At 30.5% G+C, this 24,641-nt stretch overlaps 1 protein-coding gene across 2 annotated transcripts; it reads right to left on the bottom strand.

Annotated features, from left to right (window-relative positions):
- Positions 1-9,474: 9,474 nt before the first annotated feature.
- On the bottom strand, positions 9,475-11,333 carry LOC7471887 (gibberellin 2-beta-dioxygenase 1). Of its 2 annotated transcripts, none has more exons than XM_002316753.3 (3): positions 10,869-11,332; positions 10,395-10,743; positions 9,475-9,956 (listed from the first exon to the last, which is right to left on the bottom strand). In XM_002316753.3, the coding sequence occupies exons 1-3, from the start codon at positions 11,267-11,269 to the stop codon at positions 9,708-9,710; spliced, it is 999 nt and encodes a 332-aa protein (XP_002316789.1). In that variant the 5' UTR covers positions 11,270-11,332; the 3' UTR covers positions 9,475-9,707. The 2 variants fall into 2 exon arrangements, with proteins under 2 accessions (XP_002316789.1, XP_024436755.1); XM_024580987.2 differs by lacking the exon at positions 9,475-9,956 and adding an exon at positions 10,063-10,285 and having other exon boundaries at positions 10,869-11,333.
- Positions 11,334-24,641: the final 13,308 nt, after the last annotated feature.

Below are 24,641 nucleotides of genomic sequence, written 5' to 3'. Positions count from 1 at the left end.
TTGCTTTTCAAAGTGCTTTGTACTTGGAAATGCATGGAAATAATATATATATTTTCAATATTAGCACATCAAAATGATTCAAAAACACAAAGAAATTAATTCTAATTTTTTTTTCAATTTTTTGACAAACACGTGGCCAGTCGCGTTGCCAAACAGATTCAGCTACGTGCTAAGCCCGAGTATATATGTGTCTGACAAGTTACCAAACCTATCACCCTTAGGTTTAGGTTCATTCTATGTCCAAATGCGTATGAAACTGTTAATCATTATAGGCCTCATGTTGGGTCACGAGGCATTGCTTGTTTATTCTTGTTACTCTTAACATAAAATATTAAAAGTAATGAATAATCATCTCTCTACATTCTAAGTGTATAAAAGTCTCCCAAGAGCCTACTATATTTCCATCAACATTAATATTGTGTAAGAGATATTTATCATTCATTAATATTGTGTAAGGGATATCTATCCCTCGTTAATATTGTGTAAAAGATATTTATCCCCCAGTAATGCTACCCAAAGGAAATAACACTTCAACCCCTTCATTCAAACAACATGACGAGGTTCAGGGGCTATATATACCCTTTAAACTACCTCGATAAAGGGTTCATAATTTTCTATTCTCTATGTATTCATACTCTTATTCTCAGAGCATTTATCATACAAAAAAAACACAAAAACAAAAACAAACATTATTGTTCTTAGAATTTAAAGCTTATTCTCTCATTTATTACAATCTTTTATTAAAAGTCAATAATTTTATCATCGGATGGTCCCAAAACCCTATCAAAAGGGATTGTTTTGCAGGTGTTAGATCTTCTACCACCAACCACAAACTTCATAATCTCTTAAGAAAGGAATATTAACATGAATGTTTGATTACCCATTGTTCAAACACTTTAAGAATCTCAGAATATAACCCTTGCTCAACATACAAACATGTACATATATTGTTTTTATCAATCCTAAAGCTCATTGAGCATCATTAACAATATCAAAATCACCTATATGAACTTCCAAAACTAAACAAAAACACTAGAATGACCAAGCATTGTTATATGTCCCATTTTTTGTATATAATCATCAAACTATAACATATGCTTTCTATGCATCAAGAACAAGTATTCAAACATCAAAAGCATATCATTAATAATTTATTAAACATCATAAAACATCATATTAATAATAAGAACAAACAATCATATTACAACTTTCATTTAAAGCACCTTAAACATATATGCAAAAATAACTTAAACATGGTCGAATCAATTCAAAAATATCATGAACAACACTTGAATAAATGAATCAAAGCTTAAGATGAAGAGGTGAGAGATATTCTCAATGAGTTCTACCTCTCCATCAAGTTGAGTAATATAAATTCAAGAGATGATTGCAACTAGTTTCTGTCTTTTTTTCTTGATTTGAATAGATTCCAGTAGCCCATTCCAAGCAATTTTTTTATTTTCTTCTTCACAATATCTTCTTTCTTTTTTTCTCTCTTTTTTATACTATTTGATTGGTTTTCTCTCAATGTTTCTTCTCTTTTTCATGGCCTTTTCTCACCTCTCCAGTCCCTTTTAAGCTTCAAAAGACACCCTTTCTATAGCCTTAAAAGGCAGGTGGTTATGAAACCATTTATGGGTTTGAAGGTGGTTTTTCAAAACTAGATCATAGGAGATTTTTTTTTCTCATTTTGCCTATGATCTATTAGGGGACCACCCTCCTCTCTTCTTTTTTTTGTTTTCCCTCTTCCTATATGTCTAACGAACTCTTGGAACTTCTAGAAAAAGTTGGGAAGTTTATAGCTAAAACTTGATTGAAAATAGCTGATTAGAGGTGCACCTTCCATGAATTAATCATGGCAAATACTAGGATCAAATCATACTTTATTTGGTGGCATGTAGCCTTCCCACCATCAATCCAAAGTTAGGTGTAACACTATTAAATTTTATTGAACCAGACAAGGTTGCCTTGAGACAAGATGTTGAGGGCTTTCATGTGGCAAGTGAGGCCAAAACATCGAAAAAAGGTCGACATAGCCTTGTATAGGGGAAGCTCTTTTGTCGAATGGTGGTCACTGTTCATCTAGCGGTGGCTGGAGTTACCTTGATTATTACTTAGAAGAGTGGTTCACAATCAACCAAAATAGAAAAAACCTGACCAAAACAATGTTGTTTTCCTTAAACCCTTAAAATTAGGGTTTTATTAATTAGGATTAGGCAATCTCTAATTTAGTCCCTAGTCTTTTAATTTAAGCTTAAATGTCCTCAATTGAGATAAAATTGATTAATTTTATGCAATTAAACCCCTGTTGAACATCAATTGAGACCTTTTAAGTCTGGTATCTTTTTCAAAGATGTCATTGGTTTCCAATTTGTTCAATTTAGCCCCTCAATTAAGCTTTAATCTTTGATTTCTTCAATTTAGTCTATGAAAAAATTCGATATAGCCCCCAAAATTAGGCGCCTTTTACAGAAAGGTCCTTGGTCTTTAATTTCTTTAATTTCACCCTTAATTGACCCCTGAACTTTGATTTTGTAGCAATTTCACTCCTGATTTCATTTGATTAAGCTTGTAAAAAATAAATTGGCCCTTTAAAATTTTAATTTTCTTAATTAAGCCCAAATTAGGCTTCCAAACTCAATTTTTCATCAATTAAATCTTTAATAAAATTAATTTGACCTATTAAAAGTTTAATTAAGTCATTTCATTTAATTAATTTTTTTAATTTTGACCTAAATTTATTTTTAAACTTAATTAAGTATTTAATTAGCCCCATGATTAAATCAAATCAGCCTATTAAAAATATAATTAAGTCCTCAAACCTATTTTTTATGCAAATTTATCCAATATTCACTTAAGTTAGCCTTAAATTTGTATTGTCTTTCACATTTATGTCTTTCAAGGGTGCAATTGGGTTTCCAATATTTTCAAAGATCCAGTTTGGTCCTTTCATCTTTCATTTATGTATTTAGATCCCTTTTCAGCCTGTTCTTGCCAACTAAGTCATTTTTCCTCTTACATCTATTTTTTTAAAATAACTTCTTTTTTTTTAATTTTTTATAAAATAAAATGATAATTTTAAGGGACCCAAATCATGTTATGACACCTAAAATTAACATAATTTAAATCAAATTTCCCAGATCTCCCAATATTCCCTACCATGGCTGGTCACTCTAGAGTTCCCATTACCATAATTAGTTTTCAATTACTCAATTTCCCCAAAACATAACAATCATGTCTTACTCATCATAATTAAATTTACAAAAATTCCCATATGTTCTCAAACATTTAATGTGAATTTAACTAGCTCATTCTTTACATAAACATTTACATAACTTTTCCAAAACATAATAGTCATAGTTCACACATCAAAAACCAATTTACAATGATTATAATCAATTTAAGCATCCCTAACATCATTAAGACATCAAAATATACATAATTCTACCATTTCTATACTTCCATTTCCCCACAATTTACTCACATAACCAACACTAAAAAAATTATTTTACATGAATTTCCATCAAAATTATACACATTAACATCATCATACCAATCAAGTTTAAGCATCATAAAATTATTCAAAACACCAAAAATCCACCAAATTTAGCCAAATTCCAGAATTCCAACATATAAAAAAAATAATGAAACTCTTAGCAATCCATAATAGAATGTCCAACACCAACATCTAGCATTCCTTAACATCATTAAAACATTACAACCTACCAAATTTAGTTACATTTCAAATCCTCAAAATCCCTATAAATGGCTGACCACTAATTATCTAAGTTTTCATAATTGGTTTTCTATTTTTTTTCTTCAATTTGTTACTTATAATACCATTCCCACATTAAACCACCAAAGGATTAACCAAAACAACCCTTTTTAATTTCAACATTGAAAATTTTCATCCTAATATTTTTTCAAAATATCATCATCCATAATCAAACACACAAAAAACCAATACCACCCCTATTATAATCACAATTAAACACATAAATCATCACAAAGCCACAAACAAACCCAAAACAAGCTAAATCAAAGCTATTTTTTTTTTAATTCCCCTAATTTTCAAAACTAACAATTTGGCCATTCATAGTAAAACCCTATAATTGACCAAAATTCCTTCAATTTGATTACAAACTTATCATCACATCATAAGCTAACAAAGAACCATTGAAATTATCATTTTAAAAAAATAAAGCATAAACCTTAACAAATTCAAATTTAAAAATTTTCATTTCCTTGCTTAAAATAATAAAATTTGTTGTAATTAAAGTTCTTACCTTTCATGACCAACTCAATTTAATGAGTTTTAATGGACAATTCTTTAAAAATTTTCTTTCTCCTCCAATGAAGTGTCTTCTCTTTCTAGCTTCCAAACCTCCAATATCTCTCTCGCACTCTCTCCCTAAAGTTGACTAATATGGATTTGATTTTCAGGTGAAAAACCCTTAAACTAAAGTCTTCATGGCATATAATTCAAGAAAGAAAGGAAGAAGAACAAGAAATGAATAAATTTTCAAGTTCCTCTTCCTATAATGGCTGGTTGTTATTTAAAAGGGAGGATTTGTTTCTCCATAGTTATGATAATGCCACTCACTTATGTCTTATGAGTATTCCGATGATATTTTTTAGGTACAATTTTTTTTTATATTTCATCTAAGTTTCAAGCTAACTTACCTGAAAATTTTTGTCACTAGACATAATAAAACTTCTCTGAATTTTATTATCCACGTTGTTAAGTGAGAGTTTACACCGATTGTCGATATTGTTTGCGCATAAATTCATACTTTAATTCATTCAGGGTTTTCCTCCAATTCACCGAGAATTTTCACCATTAATCATGGAAATTTTATTATTTTCTAGTTGGGATTTAAGCGATTTATCATGAGGTTTATTTGTTTTCTGTTAATTACCCAACCATCATTACTTTTCAAATACCAAATTATTACTTTATTTCATCCAAGATTCTTAAACTAATTTACTGGGAATTTTCACGCCTAATCATAATAATATTTTTTCATTTTAGTATATAACCTTTTTTTTGTTGTTAAATATTACATTATTTAACACTAGTTTACAAATTTTAGGTCGGGTTTATAGGCACCCTCAAATCCACAAATCTAGATTCACATTTTAATGCATAGTGATGGTATTCATTTATTTTATATTGATTTATGGACAACAAAAACAATTAATATGTAACAAAAAAATATTCTTGTCATAGAAAAAATATGGTAGCTTGAAAATATTTTACACACAAAAAGAAATAAAATCGTGTATTAAAACATTTTATTACCCATTTGGCAACATACTAGTATAGTGGTATTTATTTATCTTGAATTGATTTATGGATAACAAAATAGTTAATTCGCAACATAGAAAAAGCAAAAGAAATTACTCCTCTTTTTTGAAAAAAAAAATAACTCATTTTTATTATTTATTTACTTTCTTATTTAAGCTTTCCTTATCTTATATTATCTTCCATTATTTCCTTTAATTTTTATTTCTGATTTTGTTTTAATCCTTCCTATCTTCTAAACTTTGAGTTACTTGGAGAGACTTTGATGTTTATTTAGATATTCCTTTTTTTTATTTATTACTTATAATGTCACTCACTATTCTTTTTTTTATATATAAAATTCATCACTTCAAAATATAAAGAAGATATGTGAAAGGAATCGAAAAAATAGATGTAAACTGGCTGAATTGCATCACAAATATAGTTTTTGAAATTTTTATATTTTAAAGTTTTTTTTTTTTGAAAATATATTAAAACGATGATGGTCAAAGATAGGTTATTGCAATATATTTCGATGCTATATAACACATAACCATGATAACTTCTAGTATATCATATTATATTTTAATATTTAATAATTTTTATTTAATCATATAATTAAACTAATATTAATTTTTATCTTTTAGGGAAACGAGTATTTCTTACAGTGGCATAATGCAAAAAGTATTATTTCAGTTTCTAACAAAAGTTCAAAATAATTAGTATAAATTTAGTGATTATTATTTCTAATAGTTCTTTGCTACCTAATATCTATTAAACATAGAAAATCAAGGAAAGTTATTAACTATAAGTTTTCAAATTTTATATGAATTATTCATAATTTAAAAAGTATTGAATAGAATAACTAGTAAACCTATATATTGTTTTGTAGATAATTCAAAACAATGCATTAAATATTTTTAAAAATGTACTTTAACATTGTTGAAGTAAGAAAACAGTCTTTAATTAATTAAATACCAGCATGTACTATGTGCATTGATGAGTAAAAAAACTCCAAAAACTGATTAAAAGATAAAATAAAATAAAAATAATTGAATAAATCAAATCAAGAAAAAAAATTCAATTAACCAACTAAAAAACCTAAAAAAATTCTGGTCTAGATTAGTTTTAATTTAAAAAACTAAAGCTAATTGAGCATGATTGAACGAAACCGGTTCACCGAGCACTTAACTTACTTTAAAAACAAGTATAAATAATAATATTTCTTCTGACTCTAAGGGTCTGTTTGTAAATACGGTGCAAATCGCGTTCCCTCAAATTTTGAATTTTGTTTTTGCTAAAAATTATTTTTTTATGTTTTCAGATCGTTTTGATGTCCTGATATAAAAAATAATTTTTAAAAAATAAAAAAAATATTATTTTGATACATTTGTAAGCGAAAAATATTTTAAACCGCAACCACCACTACTATCTCAAACACACCCTAATAAAACCAATCACACATCCCCACAAGCAACCGAACCTCTCCAAACATTTCCTCCATCTCTCGTCGATTCCTATTCTAACCCTAAATCAAAACCAAAAACAACCCCATAAACTCTCTCTTTCTCATCTGTAAAATATGATAGGGGAAGCAAAACTGTTAGTGAGAAGTTTTGGCTAATGAAACTGTATGGTTTTGCTGGTATTTTTACAAAATAAACCAAACCAAACCGAGTCGAACCTATATCAATAAGTTTGAAGTATTCGATGCTTATTGGTTTTTTCTAGTTTGGTTTGATTCTTATTCTAAAAAGAGCAATTGGGTTATTTTGAAGAGTAAAAACTAAACTGAACTGGGAATGTTAACCTAGACTTCATCAAGTTCGGATATTTGAAGGTAATGGAGTAGAAGGAGAAGGAATATATGATCACGTGGAGTGTTTATAATCACCGACTAACGATATTCCCTTTATCCATATCTTAATGTAATGCATGCCTTAGATTTACAAGTACGGAAACTTCTCAAGGAAAAGGAATTGCATCGTCGACAGTTGTGTGCGCAGACCTGAAAAAACTGATGCGGGTTTCAAAGGGGCCATTATGCTTATCCAGGAGGGTTCTTCTGAGGTGTAAGAGAACTTTGAGGAGAAGTGTCATAAATCATAATCTTAACCGAGAGACCACGAAGGTAAAGTCGCTGTCTTTCCACGCGTTTTAAGCCATGGTTTCTGCATGTTTTTTTTAATTAATTCATTTTGTTTTATTCCTTTTTCTTTTATGTGGGTTAGATTCGTCCCTTTGAAAGATACTACAAAGGCACTAAACCACTGTTATTAAACCCGGCCCGGCCCGGTGGGTCGAATCGGGACCCGGTCAACCCGGTGGCTGGACCGGTCCGGGTTTAATAAAAGACCGGCTGTGGCAACAGCCCGGCCAAACCCGGACGAGACACGGTTTTTTTTTTCAAATGTGAGATTTGAAACCCATTAGTATATATACTCTATGTTCCCAAGAAAAAAATCATGTTTTTTCAATGTGGGATAAAAAACCTTTTGGTTTAAATACTTCAACTTAAAAGGATAACATAGTATCTTTTCAATGTGGGATTTGAATCCCTTTCATATATATACTCTATGTTCCCATGAAAAAAAACCATGTTTTTTCAATGTGGGATTTGAAACCCATTAGTATATATATACTCTATGTTTCCAAGGAAAAGGTTATGTTTTTTCAATGTGGGATAAAAAACTTTTTTAGTTTAAATACTTTAACTTAAAAGCTTGACATAATATCTTTTTAATGTTAGATAAAAAACTTTTTAAAATATTCTTTTAAACTTCATAATTTGTATAATCTATATTTACATGGATTTTTTCATATGAAATATTAAAACTTTAATTTGTTTTTAATTTTCCGGGTTAATCCGGGTTGACCCGAGTTGACCCGGGTTGACCCATGAAACCTGGGACCTGGTCCCTTGGCCGGGTTTAATAACTATGCACTAAACTCTTAATATTAATATTTATGCAGCTGGCTTACTCCTTGCTCTCTACTTAAAAAAAAATCTTTTCCAAGGGATTTCTCAATTATTTGCATTTAAGATTTTTCAAGTCAAGAGATTTGATGGGTTTGAGTTCCTTTAAAATAAAGAAGTGGAAAGGAACATCTCAATTATTTTCTTTTTAATAGTTATAACTTACAAACTTTAGTCTAAGTTCCGTTAATCAGAATAAAAAAAAAAGTGTGAAAGAAACTTTCAGAACAGGAGTAATTTGAAGCTATTGCCTGGTAAAAGTTGGACTGTGAGTTAATTAGAACAATAGTTTATTTGATTTTTAAGTTTTAACCAATGCAATATTAATTTACGTTGATCTTACTTGAGTTGAGAGATGATGAATCACGGGAAACCATTTAGTTTCGGATATAAACAAGCACCACGTGCGTGATGTGGGTGCCCAACTCCCATGCAGCAGTTCAATCACCACGTGTGTGCAGCCCCATGTGGCGCATCTCTAGCCTGGCTGTAGCCTCCTTACATGCCCTCACTAATAGTACAGTCCACAGTGAAAGCACTCATACTCCACAGTACTCGTGCTACAATGCAGAACAAAACAGTGCAATCCACAATGAATTCACTCACAATGAATAATATTTCGCGCGATCAGTTTTAGTTATAGTTAATTTACAGATTCGAGGTCAGCTATACATATAACTCTTGCGCTACATAATTGATATTTTTAAAAAAATAAAAAAGATTAAGGAGTAAAATATTAGATTGAAAAGGGTTCTGTAATTTAATTTGTTAAATTTATAATTTGGATTATGAGCTGCAAGTAGTTAAATAACTTCTTAAAATTACTTTTATTTAGTTATATCATAATAAAATAAATGTTTATAAAATCAAGCACAAATAAATTATTATGATGTTTATTTAAGACGAAGATTGCCGTATAAATAACACACTAAAACAAAATATAAAAAAAATTAAAAATTAATCAAATAATAAAAAATGAAATTTAAATAAAAAATAAAAAACTTATTCAATAAAATTTAATATTAAAAAAAAATCAAGAAAAAAAAACAGAGACAAGAAAATCATATGTCAAGCTATTTTTCCCCTTCTCTCTAAGTCATTTTGATCAAATGTTGTAGGGATCTGTTTCTTCATGACTCAAATGATGAGTTTTTCTATCTCGGTTTTTTTTTTAAATTAATGATTTTTAAAAAAAATAAATCTAAAATCTAACTAGTTAAACTCCCTTCCAAATTAATCATTAACTATAAATTAGTTTCATTCACAAGAAAAGTAATTGGATAAAGTATGGGAGACAAAAACTGGAGAAAGTCAAAGAAGAAGAACGTCAGAGTAGAAAATACGAAGTATTAATTCCATCTATGGCAAATACAGTAAGCCTTTCTAAACCTATTCTTGAAGTATTTGGCAAGAACACGCGAGACTTGATTTTGTGTACGTATTTATTTACGAGGCTGTTATCCTCTCGAAGAGGACAAGCTTATTATCGGCCAATCTTGAGTTGTAAGCAGATCTCTTGTACTCGAACCATGTAAATTCTCTGTACAAGCTTTCTTCTCCTTCCATGAGCGAGGGCAATGGAGCTATTTTCTCTCTCAAAGGTGGTCCACCAAAATAAATCATTGAAATTCTAGCCTTTATACTGTTGGCCAAGACTCTGTGCCTTACACTTTTAAACCGCCCATTAGTCATAACCTGCACAGCCACCAACCGAACCAAGATTACTTCATTTATTAGTCACATTCAATGAATGGAAGCAAGTATGAAGATTAGAAGTTTCATTCTCTTTTAGCTGACTTTGACTACAAGAAGGAAAGTGGAACCAATCCTTTAGTAAAGGGCTAAGCTAAGCGTGTACGTCGGAAGCTTTGCTCTTGAAGTCACTTGACATATTCCATACACCTCGGAACTCAAATCATGTATATTCCTCAAATGGAAGGGAATTTGGACTCTTCGAGCTAGTCTATCACGCCTTCTATGTCTATCACGCTTTCTATGAGGAGGAGATTAGAGCTGTAACAAAACTGGCCAGTGGATTTCATCAAATGATGAGTTGACAGACACCATTAAGTTTGACTGCTGATTTTGTATTTTTTTTACTGTGTTGAGAACAGCAGCAGTTTAGATGTGTACCTGTAATGAGTCGCCAACATTGATGAAAAATGAGCTCGGGTCAGGTGGGACTGAAATCCAGCTTCCATCATTAAGAGAGATTTGCAGGCCAGAAGTGTTGTTGGATCTTAACACAGAAATGATCTGTGGGTCTGTGTGCTCTCCAAATCCAATCATGTTGTGGTCTTTCAATGCTTGAATCTCTGGGCATGGAGGGTAGTGATTTAGCCTAAAAACAGAGTCACTCTGTTCATCCATCAAAAGTTTACTAAACACATTTCTATTCTGAATCTTTAGACCATCAGCCATCATTTCAAGAATCTCACATGCCATTTTCTTCACAGCTGATACATAATCATTCAAAGCACACCTGAAACATCGAAGCCAAAAGCAGAGTTTAACCCAAAATAAAAATAAAAGAACCATGCTCACAACTTTTCTATGCTTCTCTGGATAAAATTCAAAAAAATTGATTGATTTGTCGGAGTTTCACACCGAAACTTTTCTGGGTTGTCACCAAAAACTGAAGAGAGTCTCTGAGAAACTGATTCTTGATTAGTGGTCAGGAGAAGGTATTCTACCCAACCCACATCACCGTTTTGTCCAATGCTTTTCTTACCATAGCCAAAGGGATTAGGAGGGCTTGCTTTTTCTTTCTCAGAAAGCGGTAATGAGAAGAACTTGACAGCTTCCGATTCCAGCTTCGAAATGAATTCCAAAGGCACGCCATGGTTGACTACCTTGAAAAATCCAAATTCCTCACATGCCTTGACCAGGAGGTGCTTGGAGTCGGGTTTTGAGAGGTCTATTAGAGGGATTCCAGAAAAGAATGTGGTGGGTTTGATGTTTCTTATAAACGAGAACTGTTGAAGTGCTGGCTTGGGCACGAGCACCATGGTTGTTGTTGTCTGCAGGAGGAAAGAAGACAGAGAGATAGAGAGAGCTCGGCTGAGTTGATATACAAAAATGCTACTTATAATATACACAAACACACACACAACCATGCTGCTCTAAGGTAAATTTTTTTTCATTTTGTTAAAAAAAGTAGAAACCATGTAAATGGTGGGGACATCATAATCTTTCAAAACAGAAAACTAGCCACCAATCACCACCTCCCATGAGGAACAATAACTCTAATCTTATTCTCCTAGAATAAACATAACAAGCTTTATCGCATTAAAAAGGGATTTATCGCATTAAAAAGATTATTTGATTTGGATAATGATGATATTTCAAAATTCTATATGCTTAGGAATAATGGTTTTTTTAAGTGTTTGGATAGAGAATGATCACATGTTCATGTTAATATTTCGTTCTCCAGAGTTCAAGAAGTTGATGATTGGTGATAAAAAAAACAAACACCTAAAAAATAGTTTCTTTTGGTGGGATTTAAAGACTCTTCGACAATAAAGTCAGTGATTTTTAAAAACAAATTGCAATAAATGAGAAAATGAGTTTTAAACTCTTAAGAGTAAGAGTGTTTGTTTTTATTTATGTATGATAAATGCTTTTTAAAAATAAGAGTAGGAAAAGTATGAACTTTTTATTTAGGTGGTTCAGAGGCTATATATAGCCTCTAAACTTTGTCATATTACTTGAATGAAGGGGTTATAACATCATCTCTTCCTGATAGCATTAATGAGAGATAAATATCTTTTACACAAAATTAATTAGGGATAAATATCCCTTACATAATATTAATGAGGGGTTGATACCCCTTACATAATATTAATTGTTGATGGAAATATTGTAGGCTTTTAAGAGATTTTTATGCACCTAAGGATATAGGAAGATGATATAGAGAGATGATTGTTCTTAACTTTTAACATTTTATGTTAAAAGATGTAAGAATAAACAAATAAATCCTCGTGACCTAACATGAGGCCTAAAAAGCTTATCATCTCAAAAAAGTATTTAGACCTAGAAATATTTCAAATTCAAGGGCGATGGGTCTAACAGCTTTCCAGACTTATATATACTTAGGCTCAATGTGTAGCTGAACCCAACCATATTGGTTCTGACATCTTGCCATACTTACATATTTAGGCTCGGTGTGTAGCTGAACTCAAAGGTGTTGGATCTGGCATCTTACCAAACCCATGAGCACTTGGACTCAACGTGTAGCAGAACCTAAAGGTGTTGGGTTTGGAATCTTGTTAAATCCATATGTATTTAGGTTTAACACATAGTTGAACCCAAGAATATTGGGTCTGACAAGCTGAACCCAAGGATGTCGGGTCTAGGATCTTGCTTGATCCAAATGTATTTAGGTTTAACACGTAGCAAAAGTGTTGGGTTTGATATCTTGCTAGATCTATAAGCATTTGGGCTCAACGTGTAGCTGAACCCAAAGATACTGGGATTGACATCTTGTTATACCCATATACAGTTGGGCTCAGTACGTAGCTGAATCCAAAGGTGATGGATCTGACATTTTGCTAGACTCATATACACCTAGGCTCGACGCGTAGCTGAACCCAAAGATTATGGATCTGACGTATTGCGAGACCCACATGCACTTGAGCTCAATGCATGGCTAAATCAAAGGGTGTTAGGGTTTGGTATCTTTGCAGACCCATATGTTCTTCGGCTCAACACATAGCTAAATCCAAGGATGAGTTTGAAAGCAAGCCAAGCCTATGTCATCTGGGCTTAGCATTCAACCAAGCCTTGGTATGTTGGGTTACCACCTTGTCTTTGGACTTTTTAATCATGAACTTTTAAGCAAACATATCACATATAGAAAATGCAATGAACCATCATATAATTATCCATTGTTTTTATCACTTAAAAGTAATAGACTTTTAGTACTTAGTATGAGTGAATAACCCAAGAGTATGAGTGATGGTTATGCCTTTTTTTTTTTACTTTTTAATTTGAATTTTAAAATAAGTACTCATAAAAATTTAATTTTTTTAATATACCAAAATGATGTAGAAAGTTCATCCTTAATATCATTCAAGAATCGATTCAAGCTTTATTTGAACCCACTATGGTTATAAATTAAGCATTTTGTTTTGTTATCAATTTCATGAACAACAATATTTAAACTCTATGATAAAGAAAATATAAATATTTTGTAAAACATAATTACTTTAGAAAAGGCAAACATGTTATCTCAATTGATCATCAAACAAACATGTTTTCTCCTACTTTTAATATAAACATCTAAAAGAATGTTCTCCTTACAAGTACATTAGAGTCAAACAAATCATTAGTTTAACTTTACATGCCAATACATCCTCTAATAATATTCCAAAATCTAATATACTTAGGAATGAGATTTTTTTAATGTCTGGATAGTGGGTAGTCATATGTTCACATCAATATTCTTTTCTTTGGAGCTTAGGAAATAGATGATTGGTGGTAAAAATCTCAACACCTGCAAAACAATTACTTTTGAAGGGGTTTAGGGACACTCATATGATAAAGTCAATGATATTTTAGTAAGAGATTGCAATAAATGAGAGAATGAGCTTCAAATTCCAAGAACAAGAGTGTTTGTTCTTGTTTTTGTATGATAAATGCTCTGAAAATTAAAGTATGAATACTTAGAAAATAGAAATTATAAACTTGTTACCTAGTTGGTTCAAGGAGTATTTATAACCCATGAACATTGTCATGTTGCTAGAATTGAGGGGTTAGAGAGTAATTTTCTCCTGATAGCATTAATGAGGGATAAAAATCATTTACACAACATTGAATAAGGGACAAATATCTCATACACCATATTAATATGGGATAAATATCTCTTACATAATATTAATGATGATGAAAATATGAGAGACTCTTAAAAGATTTTTATATACTTTGAGTGCAGGGAGATGAATATCCTTAACATAAAAGTCATAAGAATAAATAAATAAAGCCTTTTGACTCAACATGAAGCCTGTAATGATCGTCAGACTTATCCCACTTAGGATTGGCATGATGCTAAGCCCACAGGTCCACTTGAGATCAGAATGTAGCTGAATCTAAGGATGTTAGGTCTTGCAGCTTGCAGACACATGTGTATTTGAACTCAGCGCGTAACTGAACCCAAGGACATTGAGTGTGACAGCTCACCAAACTCATATCTACTTAGGCGTAATGTGTAGCTTAACTGAAAAATATTGGGACTAACAACTGGCCAAACCCACATCTGTTTAGGCTCAGCGCGCAGCTGATCCAATAGAAGTTGGATCTAACAGCTCGCCAAACCTTTTTTTTTTTGCTTAGCATGTAGCTAAATCTAAGGATATTGGGTTTAACAGCTTACCAGATCCATGTATACTTGGGCTCAGCTTGTAGCTGAACCCAAGGATATTGAGTTCGGTAACTCGCCAGACTCCTGTATGTTTGGGCTCAGCGTGTAGCTAAACCCAATGATGTTGAGTGTGACAACTCGCTTGACCCATGTGTTTTTGAGCTTAGCGTGTAACTAAACCCAAAGGTGTTAGGTCTGAGCAAGCCAGAGACCTATGTCATTCAGGTCTGATAGTTTGCCAAGTCTAGAGATGTTAGGCATGAACATAAGCTCTACCCTCTTATTATTGGGCTATCACCATACATTTGATCCTTTTAAGTATGGACTTATGCTAGAAATAATTTTTTTTAAATATGTTGATACATCACAATTGTTTCATGCTTGACAATAAACTTATTTTATAGAATATTATAATGTTTTTCTTCGTAGCTATTTGGAGTTCAAGATCCAACGATTAGTTCAATTCAGTTAAGCTGATTCACTTTGTTTTAAGATGCTTAAAGATTCAAAAATTTGTTAGATTTATTATTCAATTTTCTTAAATAAAATAGGTGTTTGTTAAATTAAAAATCATTTCAAAATTAATTTTAACATTGCATGTATAAGAAATATGTTATGATAACATTCATGTCACTTCATAAAAAATACAAAATCAAATAGTTCTCATTATATTTTTTTTCATAAAAGTAAATTAATTTAAACTACAAAAAGTATGAAAAATATAAAAAATAATAAAAATATCCCAAGAACTTTATCTTTACTTTAGATTTATTAATTAAATATTAGATTCATTAATCAAACATTTGATAAATATTAAAGATAAATAAGCTTTTATTAATATATATATATATATATAAACACATGAACAAAGTCAATGTCATGTATAATCAGTTGATTAGCTACCTGACATATATACTAACAATCTCTTACTTGCATTAAAGTCAATCCCTCATGTATCAAATACTATATCGCATTACTTTATGATAATTCTTTTACTAAGACAATGGCTTAGTAAGAGGATCTGTAAGATTCTCTTTAGTATGTATTCATTCTATCTTTACATCTTTCATTTCTGTAATTTTTTAATCAAATATAATTATTTAAGTACATCTTTGGATAATTGATGAGATCTTGGTTCCTTAGCTTATGCAATGACTCCATTATTATAACAATACATGGCTACTAGATCAACAACGTTAGGAACCACACCTAATTCAGTAATGAACTTTGTTGATTCAAACAACCTATTTTGTCTCCTCAAACACAGAGGTGCACTCAACTATAGTTTAATAATCTACTTTAGTCTCTTATTTGGAACTCTTCCAACTTACAACACTATTACTTAGAATAAAATATAACCAGACTGAATTTTTTATTTTCAATATCATATTGAAAACTAGTATCAAAATAATCATGAACTACTAGTTAATCTCCTTCATAAACCAGAAAAACATTCTTAATTGTTTTTAAGTATTTAAGAGTATTTTTTACTATCTTCCAATTACTCTCACTTGGATTAGATTGATATCTTTTTGTTATACTCAATACATAAGATACATATGGTCTTATACATAACATCACATATATTATTATGGATATTATATATCTTATATCCATAGTATATGGAATAATTTTCATCCTATCTCTCTCAATTTGTGTTTTAGAGCACATATCCTTAGAGAGACGTATCATATGTAAAATATGTAAGTATTCTCTTCTGGATTATTTCATGCTAAACCATTTTAGCATCTTATCTATGTACATGGATTGAGACAATCCAAGCAACCTTTTATATATATTTTTATAGATCTATATTCTCAATATATAAGTTGCTACTCCTACATCTTTCATGGAGAAATTCTTTGACAACCAGATCTTTACTAACTAAAGTAAAGAAATGTCATTTCCAATTAATAATATGTCTTCTACATATAATATTAAAAAAATAGTTCTACTCTCACTAACCTTTTTATAAACACAAGTCTCATCCATATTTTTTATAAAATTAAATTGTTTGATTATCTTATCAAAATGGATATCCCAACTTATTGAAGCTTACTTAAGTTCAAATGAATTTTTATAGCTTGCATACTTTATTAGCAAATTCCTTAGATTTAGAACTTTCAAGTTGTGTCATATACAAATATTCTTGAAGATTTTCATTCAAGATTATAATTTTGACATCTATTTGTCAAATCTCATAATCATAGTATGTAACTATATCAAGCAAAATCTTTATGAATTTTAACATAGTTATCGACAAAAAAGTTTCATCAAAGTCAACCTATTTGTCTTTGTTTGTAATATTTGGAAACTAGTCTATCTTTATATGTTTGTACTTTGCCTTCCATGTCAACCTTTCTCTTTAAGACCCACTAATATCCAATGGGTTTTATCCCTTCAAGTGGATTAACAAAGGTCCATATTTGGTTGACGGACATGGAATTCATTTTAGATTTTATAGCCTCAAACCATTTCTTAGATTCAATATAAAATATTAGTTCCATGTAATTAGCAGGCTTATCAGGTACAAGTAACTCATCCTTTTTAGCTTTTATGAGAAGTCCATATCTCATTAGTATGCATGACATGTCCTACCAAATCTACAGAGTTCTTGTGTTTATTAAGTTTTAGGTTGAACATCTAACTATAGCCTCAAGTTTAGGTTCCATTTGGATGTCAATTTGTGGCTCTTGAACTTTTTCAAGTTCTATTTTCCTCTCATAACTCCTTTAAAGAACAAATTCTTTCTCTAGAAAGGCAGTATGCTTTAAGATAAACAAGTTTGCTCAACTAGATTATATAAATAATATCCAATACTTTCCTTTGTTATCCTACAAACTTATATTTATCTAATATAGCTCCTAACTTTTCAGATACAGTGCGCTTCATATAAGTGTTTCATCTTAAATTTTTTAAGTATGATAAGATTGGTCTCTTACTATTCCATGTCTCGTATGAAGTCTTATTAATAGATTTTGATGAAATATTTTTTAAAAGGTAAATAGTAGTTTGTAGGGTATAACCCCAGAAAGGGAGGTGAAAGGTCTGTATAGTTTATCGTGGATTGCACCATATCTAGTAGGGTGTGATTTCTCAACTCAGAAAGTGTTTGTTATGAGAGAATCTCATTTTTTTTAGATAATCTTGAAAATTTTGGCTAAAGTATTCACCACCTCGATCAGATCAAAGTATCTTAATATTCTATCCAATTTGTATTTCAATTGTATTTATGAATTCTTTGAACTTTTCAAATGATTCAGACTTTCATCAAATACACATGACCATATATAACATTGTCATCAATGATGAAACATTTATATTCATCCATGGCATGAATCGTTATTGGTCCATATACATCTGTATATATTAGACCTAACAATTCATTAGATCTTTCACTCTTTCAATAAACGGTGTTTTGGTTATCTTACCCAATAAACAAACTTTACAAGTTTCGTATGATTCATAATCAAGAGGATCAAATATCCTTATTTATGTAACTTGGTGATCATTATTTCATTAATATGACCTAGTCTACAATGCCATAAATAATATGGATATTAATTATCTAATTTGTTCTTGCAATTTATATTGAACCTAGGCATTTTAAGATTGAGTATTTACAAATCATTTATATAAGAACCATATCCATAATAAATATCATTATTATAGAAGGAATAACATTTTCCTTTAATAACAATTTTAAATCCATTCAAAAATAGATATGATATTTCTAGAAAGTATTAGAACAAAATAATAATTATCAAGTTCTAATATCAGCCCACTTGGTAAAGTTAACGCAACAACTCTTGATTCATTACTAACTCGTAGGTCTACTTTACCTTTATTCAATCATAAACTCACATAGAGTGGAAGCTTCAATAAGCTTTTTAGCCTTTTTGGTTGCAAAATAATCTTTGCAGTTCCTCCTACAGTGGCTTTCTTAGCCACAATAATGATAAGTTCTCTTGTCATTCTTAATGCCCTAAGTAGGCTTTTAGGCCTAGATTGCAAGACGAAGTCAACGCTTGACTCATGGTCTATGACAAAGCCTAATTTGCCTAGTTTCTTAAAATAACCAATCATCCTCAACACATGGGTATTCATCGACAGGCCCTCTGTCATCTTACAATAAAACAATTTCTTAGAGGTCTCATACCTCTCAGTCCTATTAGTTATATCAAACAACTCTTTAAGATGTGTAATTATTATATGGGCATTCATATTTTCATGTTGTGTTTGAAGTTCAAGTGATATGTGGACTAACTTCACACAAGTAGCATGTTTATCGCCATCAATATGACATTGATATTTAGTTCTAACTTCATTATCAACATCCTCATAAAGGACAAAAGGAATTGTATTTTTAAAGAACATATAACCTTTTTTCTTAGAACAATTCTCATATTTTAGTATCATTCTAAGAAGTTTGGTTGAGTCAATTTATTAGCATCAAATATGCTATGTAGAGATATATTTATTTTACTCATAGTAATTTATCAAGTTATTCATGTAAAGATAACATGTATTGGTTTCGTGGATAAATAATTATAATCAGATTTAAATAAGGTCTTTAATCATAATATGGTCTCCCATCATTTTCCTGCAAATTAATAGCCCTCACTATTAATTCGAGAAATCTTGTTTGGATCTCTTAGTGGTTTAGGATCTCATTTAATTTATATGACCTTAAGTAACTTAACAAATCATTTGGTAGATAACATAACTTATCAATCACATCCTTGTATAACTTCTAGATTAGTTAGGTGACAACTCTTTGTCTAAACATATCATATATGTTTCACCTAACTACTACCTCTAATCTTATATGATCATGAGTAACTCATCCAAATCATATAAATTAATTAAGTAGGACTAGATTTTATAGCATTAAATATATTTGATTAACGGTAACCTCGAGCAACTCAACAAGTTATCCATAAATAAAACTCTAGTTTTATGCATATAAAATTGGAAGACAACAAATCATGTTCTTAACATATACTTAATATATTAATGAGAGATTTATTTTTTTTAATTAAGTCTCATTCCATGGCATTAGTGACATATCATACCTAACAATTATATATAAATATTAACTTCTAGCATGTCATTCTAATTAGATGATTATGGACATATCTAAATTAATTCCCTCAAGTCATCGAAGAGAATTAGGTGGTCATAACCTAGGTGGTTGTTGCAAATTTCATAAGTCTTTTGTGAGCACCAATGTTGTAGCTTTTTTGTGGTTCTTTCTTCATCTTGGATTATAAAATAGATTTTCCTATCCAAATTTCTATATTTCTAAATTATATAACATTTAAATAATTGTATAAGAAAATTTAGGTTGCATTCGAGGGCAATTAGAAGAGAAAATGTTTTTACAACTTAGAAGAAAAATAGAGAAAATGATGGACATGCAGGCCTTATATAACCATTCAACCATAAAAATACATTTATATTGGTTTTTAAGGTTCATAACCATCCATCATGCATAATAACATATTAATATACATAATAAAATTATTTCATGCTTCAATTCTAATTATTAGCTTTATATGCAATTTTAAAATAATATTTCTAACATTTAGAAATATTAAATCAAATCTAATTTGATAATTTCTCAAACATAATAAATTTTATTTAATATAGTTTTTCTTTGATTTTTTTTAAATTTTAAAGAAAATTAATCATATTAAAATTCTTATTAATATTCTAAATTATTTTAGAATCAAATAAATAAAATTCTATGGACTAAAAACTCTTTTTATTTTAGAAAAAATATTTTTCTAAATATTATTTTAATTAAAAAATTTAAATAGATCTTAACCCAATTAGGATATATATTTCAAAACTCAAATTTTTTTTAATTAAATTTTTTTATTCTATCCTAATCTTATTAGGAAAATTAACTCTATAACTAATTGAATTTAGGGTTTTAATTTTAAAATATAAAATTAATATTTCTTATATAAAGGGGTAAAATCATAATTGTATCACAAAATTCATATTCTAATAAAACATAAGTGGGAGGGGAAGAATTGTAATTTTGTCCTAAAACTAAAATGTAATAAGGCATAAGAGATAGGGGCAGAGTTGTAATTTTTCCCCTCATCTCCTTCATTTTGTTGCAGCCAGCAGTGGACTCATTATCCATTGCCGGGGGTATCACCTAAAGCTGCAGAAAAGGTTGTCGCTGCGTCACTTGCTTAATAACCCCACGCTACATTTACCATCGGTGTGCTTGGTGGGGAAGCAACCATGGTTGCTGCCCGTCTTGCTAGCAACAAGCGCCAGCAGATCTGGCGCCGCTTCTGGTAGCGCAGTAGCGCCCCAAGCGCTGCACCTAGTAAGGCAGCACCGACTCTCACACAGTAGCGAGCGCAAGCAGGTCTGGTGCCCTTGCTGATGGCATTGCCACTTTTGTTTTTAGGATTCCGGCCAAATTCAAATAATCTAGCCATATTTGGCTAAAACAGTAGATATTTTTTTTTTGAAAAACAAATACAGGATAGAAAAATTAATTTTGGGAAAATAATTTTTCCCATAAAATTAACTAGAAATTAATACCAATAACAATTAAAATATGAAATCAACAACCCTAATTATATAATGATGGCTTTGATATCATTGTTAGGTTTCTTAAAATACATACACGCAGAGAAAACTATAATTTTAAAAAACTTTCAGGCATCCCAATTATCTCATTAAATAGATTTAGATTTGTTTAGAGTTTATACGAAGATTACCTGAAAATTAGATGTTTCGTTCGGCTTGGAATATTTGCTTCAAGGCTGGGTTGTCGTAAATCATAAGTCATCCAAAAGTCTGACTTCTAAGGGTAATCAACATGACTTTTAATGGTAATCAACATGAATCACCAATGAGAAATCTCTTATATCCTTTTAGGAGAGAGGAATTGTTGTACCTTAGAGTGTTAGCTCTTTTCTTTTATGTTTTAGATGTTTACGTATTGCACTCTACTCACCCTTACATCAGTTCTTATGGGAAATAAAAGACATAAAATTCTATTTATAGAGAGACCTAAAAACTCTATAAATGAAAAAAAAATCAATTTGCCCCTTAAATAATATCACATATTATTTTAGGCTAATTTTAAAAATTTATTCAATCAAGTCCTAACTTGATTGTTTCTAAGTTTATAATTCTAATCCCCTGTATTAATTACATTCTAGTCCATAATTTCTAAAATTTATTTACAATCAAGTCACACTTGATTAATTATCTCATTTTAATTTCTGACTGGTGGTTCTTATGTGTGTGACTCATTAGATTCTCTAATAAGTTGACCCAAATAGAAATCACAATCCTAAATAAAATAGGATTAAATAAATTAAATAAATAAATTTATTATCAACTCAACAATTGATTGATTTATATTTGAAGATCAAGTACAATGTCTACCAAACTGTCATGATCCCTCAAATATTAGAAAAGTCATAAGTGGTTTAATTTAACCTTTCAGTGACTAAGTTCTCAGTGTAATTATTATCCTTTCATCAATAATGTTACGATTTACATGGAGTGTCTACTATATCAAATCATGATTGTTCTCAATAACATTGTCATTGATTCTTTGTATAAAATTTAAAACTCTTTTTAAATCTCATTCCACCTTGCACGAGAATTTACAATCTTTTGTTGTCCTTAAATATTAATTTTTCTAATTCACCAAGGGTGATGAATCCTCTCTTGAATACTTAAATACATTTATATAGTTCATGTTATACCCAATATTTACTCGTTTGTTATCCTTGATTAGGACAACGTGTAGCAGGATCAAAATATAACACCCCATATAAAAGATAACTTAATGATCTAAAGTTTAAGGATCACTTACACAACCGTCACGACAATCATCTACATATTAGTTTTAGGTATCCCTCATACCTTAGTTTATGAAAACAACTACTTCTTTTCACACACACACACACACACACACACACACATATATATATATATATATATATACATATACATATATATATATATACATACATATACATATATTATGGATCTAAAATAAAGATAACGTTTTTGGGACAAAAATGTTTTATAAAAACTATTATAAAATTATTATAATTATAGAATTATTCTTAAATATTCATATTCAATATTCTATTCAAACTAGACATTAATTACACACACATGAAAAAATTCAATATAACGTGTAATAAACTTATTCTCTTCTTAGCATATATTCTAACCCAAAGAACCTGACCTTGTGAAGTGCCATACAAGCTTGTCTTCGGGGAATCTAAAGTTTTGCATTATCTGAGTAGCTTCAAGAGGAAAGAAGATATGCTCAATCAACGTGGAATTCAAGTTTCCTGAAGATTAATCAAAGAAGGGAAGCTATAATAGCATCGGGATCTAATATCCTCGGTGGAGACCAAATTCTGAGGCCATTCTGCTCGGGAAGCCAGTTATCCTTTCATATCCTGACTGACGATCCATTACAAATACGTCATCGACTCCCTTTTTGAATGAAATTCCTCCAACGCCAGGTATAGTTACCATTACCCTTAATAGCAGCTTCAAGAAAAGGTTGATTTGGAAAGTATTTTTTCTGCATAACCGTACAAGAGAAGAGATGCACGATCATTTATCGTCCTCCGTCGTTATTTAGCAAGCGTTGCCGAAGTAAATGCACGAAAACTTCGAAACCCCATGCCTCGTAATTACTTTGATTTGAACATGTCTGGCCATTTAGCCCAATGTATCCTTCCTTTCTCAACTTGCTGCCCACACCAAAAATTTGCAACAATAGAATCTAATTCATCACACAGAACCTGGGGAAGGAGAAAGCAGCTCAAGATGTATGTGGGAATTGACTGTACCACAGCTTTGATAAGAACTTCTTTTCCGGCAATGGATAACCTTTTCCTTCCAGCCCTTTAAGTTTCTCCAAAACCTCGTCTCTCATCATGGTTAAAACGAGTTTCTTGGACCTACCTATGAGAGGAGGAAGAGCAAGATATTTCTCGTGGTGATCAACTGCCTTAACTCTTACCCTTGATTGAATTACTTTGCAGAACCATTTTTGGAACATTTCGGCTAAAAGTGAGCTCCACCTTTCCGAGTTAACTTTCTGTCCAGATGCCTCCTCATAGAGGCAAAGGATTTGGAGAATTCTGTTTGCTTCATACGGATTTGCTCTAGAAAATAGCGAACTGTCATCTGCAAAGAACAAGTGGGAGAAAGGTTATTCGCTTCTATTGCAAATCATCTCAACTAGCATTAGCAGCATTTAGCACTTTTTACTTGCAAGGGAAATATCAGAAACAAGGAACGGGGTTAGAATTGGGTTTTGCTTTGAATGAGTACACTATTAAAAATAAGAATACAAAGAATACGTCAATGAATAAAAGGACAAGAAAATAAATAAAGTAAGAATGTAAAAGAATGCTTGTAAAAGAAAATAAAGTAATACAAAAAAAAATAGTTTGCATAACATTGAAGAAAGAAATTATAGACGTGGGGTTGTCCATCATTTTCACCATTAAATGACCTATTTATATTCATGATCAATTAATTTTAGCTTTTTGTTTCTATTTAGTTATAAATAATTAATGTTCTTATACCGTCCACATGTGAAAGTTATGAAAGTTCTTTATAATTTTTTATTTCTTGAATGAAGGAATATTCCTTCTTCATATTTATATTTATATTTAAATTTATCGATTAAATCAACCAACAATAATATGTTAAGTAATGTGTTTAGCAATATCTGAGTTTTAGGGGTAACATTTAGAATTCAATGAATTATATGCTTAATCAATAATTAATGTCCAACCTTTATCCCCTCTATAAAATCCTTAGACTCCTTTTTAGTAGAAATTATAAACTTTTTTAGAAAAGATATAATCCAAAAAACCCTAAATCCTTATAGACTGGTGTGTCCTAAATAATGCTCTAAAAAATATGGTAAAAGAAACCCCTATTCTATACAAAGAAAGAATTTACGAGGAAGAAAGAAAGAGTTATATGACAACTCTTTA

This window comes from Populus trichocarpa, chromosome 11, assembly GCF_000002775.5.
Source record: "Populus trichocarpa isolate Nisqually-1 chromosome 11, P.trichocarpa_v4.1, whole genome shotgun sequence".
Lineage (NCBI taxonomy): Eukaryota > Viridiplantae > Streptophyta > Magnoliopsida > Malpighiales > Salicaceae > Populus > Populus trichocarpa.
The sequence above is the reverse complement of the archived record's forward strand: the minus strand, read 5'-3'. Positions and strand labels throughout refer to the sequence as shown.